At 28.6% G+C, this 6000-nt stretch overlaps 1 protein-coding gene across 1 annotated transcript; it reads right to left on the bottom strand.

Moving 5' to 3' along the window:
• Positions 1–1481: 1481 nt before the first annotated feature.
• LOC114410038 (uncharacterized protein At1g10890-like) lies at positions 1482–3966 on the bottom strand. Its single transcript, XM_028373780.1, has 3 exons — positions 3612–3966; positions 2459–2681; positions 1482–1893 (listed from the first exon to the last, which is right to left on the bottom strand). Exons 1-3 carry the CDS (start codon positions 3824–3826, stop codon positions 1639–1641), a joined length of 693 nt encoding a protein of 230 aa, XP_028229581.1. The 5' UTR covers positions 3827–3966; the 3' UTR covers positions 1482–1638.
• Between the last annotated feature and the right edge of the window lie 2034 nt (positions 3967–6000).

Below are 6000 nucleotides of genomic sequence, written 5' to 3'. Positions count from 1 at the left end.
AGATTTGAATTTAAAATCTTATTTAAAGTAATCCAATTTAGTTTTAGTCATACCAACACCTTTTTAGGACATGGTTTTCTTTTAATACAAGAAAAAAAATTAAATTTAATAAAGGGAAATTTTGGCTCTTGACAAATAAATGTCCTACGAGAAGAATGCTGCCTACATTGCGAGCAGCATTTCGTAATCGTTAGGAAAGAACTGGGTGGGGAAAACAAAGTTCTCAAGGGTCAAGATAATACTCTTCAATATTTTTAATATCTAGTTAGTCACTGCATTGGTGAAAGCAGTGTGATTCAGTTTACTGTTTTCGCTCGCAAATGAATTGTAGTCCAGTCAGTGATAATTAAACATATTTTGATATTAATAATATGCTAAATAATAAACTAATATGAAATTAAATGAAAGTTTAAATAGAATTAGAAATGATATTATATGTCTTGTAACATAAAAATAATTAATAAATTTAAAGCACATAATATCAACTTAAATACTTATTGTTCAGAATTCAAAATGTAATATAAAATAAATTTAATGTTTATGTATTAAATGTAAAATAAGTTATACCAGGTACCAATCACAATTCATTATTTGAATTATTTTAAAAATTAATAAATTTTTCATGAGAGGAGAATTGTAATCTCGAGGAGATTTTTACTTTCTTTAATCTTCTCTTATTTGTCATGTGTATCGCCATCAACAAAAATAAAAGGCCAAAAGCTCAATAGAAGCCCTCGTTCTTTTGAGAGGAGTGAAGCTTGAAATACACTTTAATCAGAACCTTCAGGATTCAAATACAATAAGTAGCGCTTTCCTTTCGCCGTAAGCCTCCTCATTTTTACGAGTGAGAATCCATACATGTGCATGTTGGGATTGAAATTAAAAATATTGTACGCGCATTCAATGTAAATCCAACAAATAAAAAAATAAAAGAAAAAACAAAGATCTTGATCCTTTAGCAAAATTATTTTCGTCTTAAAATTACTTTTTCACCTGAAATCTAAATATACAACAAGAAGTCTATGGACATATATGTAAATAATTAAACATTGAAGAAAATAGTTATGATATCAAATTTTCTTAATGAATTGGTAATACGTGATGGGATTATAGCATCAAATAAGTTTTACTCTCAAATCCAATTCTTTCAATTATTGAAAAACTGCTTTTTTTGTCAGTATTTGTCCAAAGAGCGCAATAGTAGGCCTCTAGAGGATGACTCCCTTACTGGGGGAGATAAAAAAAGAAGACCATTTCTAAACCAGTCCTCCATACAAGCACCAATTGAAAGCCAAAGTTGGTTTCAACAGCGTGATGCAGGATTACAGCTTATACAAGCTCAAGTCCTACAATATGACCCATAATTATTTTCTTGATCATTGACTACTGCCTTCTGACTGTAGTTCTAAACCAGTGACACAGGGTCTAAACAGGTAGTCATTGAGTCATGTAAAGCAAATTAATTACAACATCATAGTAGCTTGAAGATAAAATAACATTTTCGATTTTCTTAGATCTTTTAATAAAGTAGGTTGCAAGCTCAAACATAGGAGTATCAAATCTTTCATTCAAGATCATTGTTCCACATAAAGGGTACAAATAATTTGGGGTACAAAATGATATCACATATAGTAGTAATTAGAAACCATAAGATTTAGGCCTAGATTTGTTCTTACCCAAAGAATTAATTCGATTTGCATGTTCTTCTTCCTCCTCCAGCTTCTTTCTCCGAGCAGCCTCTTCTTTTTGTCTCTGAATCATCTCCAATTCCCTTTGTCGTTCCTCCTCCTTTCTTTGCTGCTCTAGAGCTTCTCTTCTCTGAGATTCTTCCACTCTCCTCCTATTCTCTTCAAGCATCTTGTCCAGCTCTTCTCTTTCTTTACGGGCTTGTTCCTGCAGGATGACAACAACACATCACAGTTTTCAAATGAGGACTTCAATAACATTATGATAGAGGCAAGACCTGGAAAATGAAGAAGGAACCCAATTAAGATTTTACCCCACCATCCTAGATGTCACAAATTAAGAGTAGTATGCTTATTTTTAGATACAAACCACAAATAGCTTATTTGTCAGGCTTCCCAGGGATGAGTGACAGAGTGACGATACCAAAAGATATGGCAATTTAAGCAAAGTATGCATATTAAATCAGATTGGAATTGCATACATATCCAACAACCTTGTTAAAATCTGGTTAATATTTGACACCGCAGGGCTAACTCATTTCAGGATCATGGGTTCTGGCATGGTGACACCTTGTTTACTAGACACAAAACATGATTAAAAGGTACTAAACAACATCATATGTTATCCCTATCTACACTAAATTTATCAATATCTAAAAATCTGACACAATATTAATGACTTGAAACCCTCTCCAATATTATAATGTAATTCATTCAGAGAATGATAAATAGCTCAGAGAAATAGGGGGAAAAATCCCAGTTAGAATACTTACTTCCTTCCTTCTAGCTTCAGTAAGAGCATCTTCCTTTTCTTTTTCAAGTTGAGCTTCAACATCATCAAACAATTTCTTCACTCCCTCTGCTACGCGCTTTTCTATTTCTAACTTGACTTCCTCTGTGTTAAGCTTCTCCTCAACATTTTTTCGAATTGCTTCTTCCAGTCTTCTTGCAGTCTCTTCTTCCAATAGTTTCAACTCTTCCTCGTGTTGACGCTTGCTATCCAATGTAAACATTGAAGTCGGAGAACATAAATTAATGACCATTAATGAAAAAAGAAAGATGCACAAGCAACTAAACAAGTCATATTAATTTGAGCAAATTATAGCAACACCCCCTAAGATTTTGTGTAATTACACAAGCACCTCCTGCTATTTTAACCATTACTTTTGTCTCCCCTGTAGGGGGTGTTAATGTAAGGTTTGAGGGAGGGTTAGTATAATGTTTTCAAACATATAAAGGGGTGTTAGTGTAATATTTTCAAACTTAAAGGGATAAGTGTAGGAAAAAAAAAGGTTAGGGTTATGTGTAATTATACCAAACCTCAAGAGATATTGTTGTAATTTGATCTATTAATTTCTATAAGGAGAAAAATAGATAAATTCATAAATCATGCTTCATTTTCAATTTTTGCTTATTATGTTTCTAGCCAGTTCATCCATGGAAAATGTGAGCTTACTATGCTGACAAGGCATACCTCTCTAACAAATTTTCTAGAGCAAGATGAGATAATGGAGGCAGTCAGTGTTCATGATATTTAACAAGTGGAACTTCCTTCAGCAAAGCCAATAGAGAAGAATGAAATTAACCTGTTGCATTTTAAAAGTAAATCTCTTATCATGTGTAAAGACTAAAGATGGGAATTGATTAATTAAGAAGCATCTAGCTAAAAGACCTATAACTCAAAATCAAGTTTTAATTGCAGTACCAAAATCCTTGTATATTCTTTAAAAAGGATAATCCTAGACAGTGAGAAGTGTTAGGCATTGTTTTGATTAAACTACTCACTTGTGAAACTACATATCTCATAGCACAAGTTTGAAATTGGAGGAGTGCCGTACTGATGAAATATGAAATGTACAATTAATGAAAAATTGTTATAGTTAAGATAAAATCCAGGCAAATAAAAGAATGGTTATGATTGGTTACCTTTTGTTTTGATCTTTCTTGGGTTTGGGAGTGGGGCTGCGTGAAAGAGAGGGGGAGGAAGAGGTTCTGTGCCTTCGACGGCGCTTGTGGGAAGGAGAGCGGCGCCTGGAAGTTCTCGAGTGGCGATGAGAAACAGGGGATGGAGAGTACCTTCTTCTGCGGGAATTGGAAGGAGAGCGTGACACACTGCGACTGCGACTGCGATTGCGACCCATAAATCTCAATTCTCAAGCTTCGCTAACACCAATTATTGCTATCAATCAATCAAAAACCCTATTCACTACTCAGTCGCCACCTCCTTCGCCTATCCCCACCAATTCTCCTCTTTATGCCTTGCACCACCAACCAAGGCCCTCTCTCTCTCTATATATAACTATACATATTTTTTGTGGGGTTCTATCTTTTAATTACTTATTTGGTTTCTTTTATGATTTTTATTTCTTATTTTAAGGTGATTTTTTTTAATTTTTATGATTTATATTTTAATTTTTTTGTAGGTTTTATAGTTTGAAAGTGATTTTTTTAATCATTATAATTTACATTTTAATTTTTTTTAATTCATATAGTTTGAAAATAGTATTTTTAGTCCTTATACTTTATATTTTAATTTTCTTAGTCCTTATCATCAAAATATAAATAATATTATCCATTATAATTTATCATAAAAATATTAACAAATAATTTATAATTAATTTATCATAAAATAATTTGTAATAAAATTTTAAATGAAATAACAAAGTAACTTAATGATATTTAATATTTTTTTGAATATTTTTTTTAGTTTAAATACTTAAATTTTAAAAACTAAAATTTTAAACCGAATATTAAAATATTTTGTTACTAATATTAACTTATAATTTACGAAATAATATTATTTGTATTGTGTAAATGAATTTATTATTAACAACATCCAATAATTTAATAGTAAAGTAGTTGTTAAATTAAAAATAACATAATACATTAACAAATTAAATCCAAGGTTGAATATCTCTTTTTAATTTTCTCCCCGATGTCATTTACGCATCAAAAAACATGTAATTTTCAATTAAGTGTCTTGGATTTTTAAATTAAAGTGTTTTCAAATTTTAGTATATCCTTTTAATTTTAGTATTTCTTTTTATTAAAATATTATCTAAATTTTAAATGTATAAAATATATATAAAACAATATTAAAAAACAATATAAAATATTTTAAATAAAACAATATTTAAAGAATATATAACATATTAAATAAAACCATAAAAAATATACAAGATATTAAATAAAACTAATATCAATTAAAATTAAAAATATTTATTAATAATTAAAGAAATAAAATTATTTACAATTTTTAAAAATAAAAAACAAAAGAAAATAAAATACAAGTAATTAATAAAACCTAAAATACGAAAAAAAAACATTACCATTTCAAAGTTGTAAAATATAAAAAAAAAATTACAAGTCGTAAAATAAATAAAAAATACTAACGACTTTGAAGTCGTACTTAAAGAAGATTAAACTAAAGTCATAAATAATTTTACGATCTCATTAAAAAATCATAATAGATGTTACAATTCAGAAATTGTAACACTTGTTACCATTTATCACATCTTTAAAAATAATTTGAAAATAACCCCATATGAAAAAATCTAAAAAAATACCCTTATTTGATAAAACTTCCACTTTTTTTCCCTCCTTTAGATTGGGTTTGGAATGAAAAAAAAAAAAATTGGAAAGAAATTTTGTCTTATTTTTTTCCCGTACATTTTATATTGAAAATAAAACTAAAAATATGTATTTGGTGTTTTATTTTATTTTGTCAATTTGATCTTTTATCTACTTTTTATTCATTTTATTTAAAATTAACTTGGTTAATCATTTAAAAATTAACTTTTTTTTTGTTCATTTTTCTCTTCTTTCCCTCCATTTCATTTTTAGCAATAAAGTTTATTTTGAATGATTAATGACATTAACTTTAAATGCATTGAATAATTAAATTGAACAAAAAATAAAATAAATGATCAAAATAAACTTATTAAAAGATGTAAAACTAAATTGAATTAAAAAAACAAGATAAAAGATCAAATTCAATTTTTTAAAAGATAAAAAATCAAATTGAATAAAAAAGATAAAAGGTTATATAATTAATTTGACCAAAAAAATTCTTCTTTTTAATTCTCTTTATTTAAGTTAGTTTGTAAATTTTTTTTACCATATGAAAAACTAATTTGATTAGATAATTTTTTTGTGTGTCTACCACGGCAAAACAATCCCAATTAAAACTGCATCAATCACAATTATCCTTGATAGCAACAAACACGAAGAAAGCACAAGACAACATCCAATATTTAAAACCTTCTTCTCAATCTGAATGGTTAATCCATGACTTTCACCGTAGGGATTACCTTAC

Source organism: Glycine soja, chromosome 4 (assembly GCF_004193775.1).
Source record: "Glycine soja cultivar W05 chromosome 4, ASM419377v2, whole genome shotgun sequence".
Classification (NCBI taxonomy): Eukaryota; Viridiplantae; Streptophyta; class Magnoliopsida; order Fabales; family Fabaceae; genus Glycine; species Glycine soja.
The sequence above is the reverse complement of the archived record's forward strand: the minus strand, read 5'-3'. Positions and strand labels throughout refer to the sequence as shown.

Bases quoted from the DNA above. Each gene is read 5' to 3' on its own strand.
- LOC114410038 (XM_028373780.1), bottom strand. From the start codon at position 3,826: ATGGGTCGCAATCGCAGTCGCAGTCGCAGTGTGTCACGCTCTCCTTCC. The intron at 2,682-3,611 runs GTAACCAATCAT...TACATTGGATAG, and splicing joins AAGAAAGATCAAAACAAAAG to CAAGCGTCAACACGAGGAAG. The intron at 1,894-2,458 runs GTAAGTATTCTA...GTCATCCTGCAG, and splicing joins CTGAAGCTAGAAGGAAGGAA to GAACAAGCCCGTAAAGAAAG.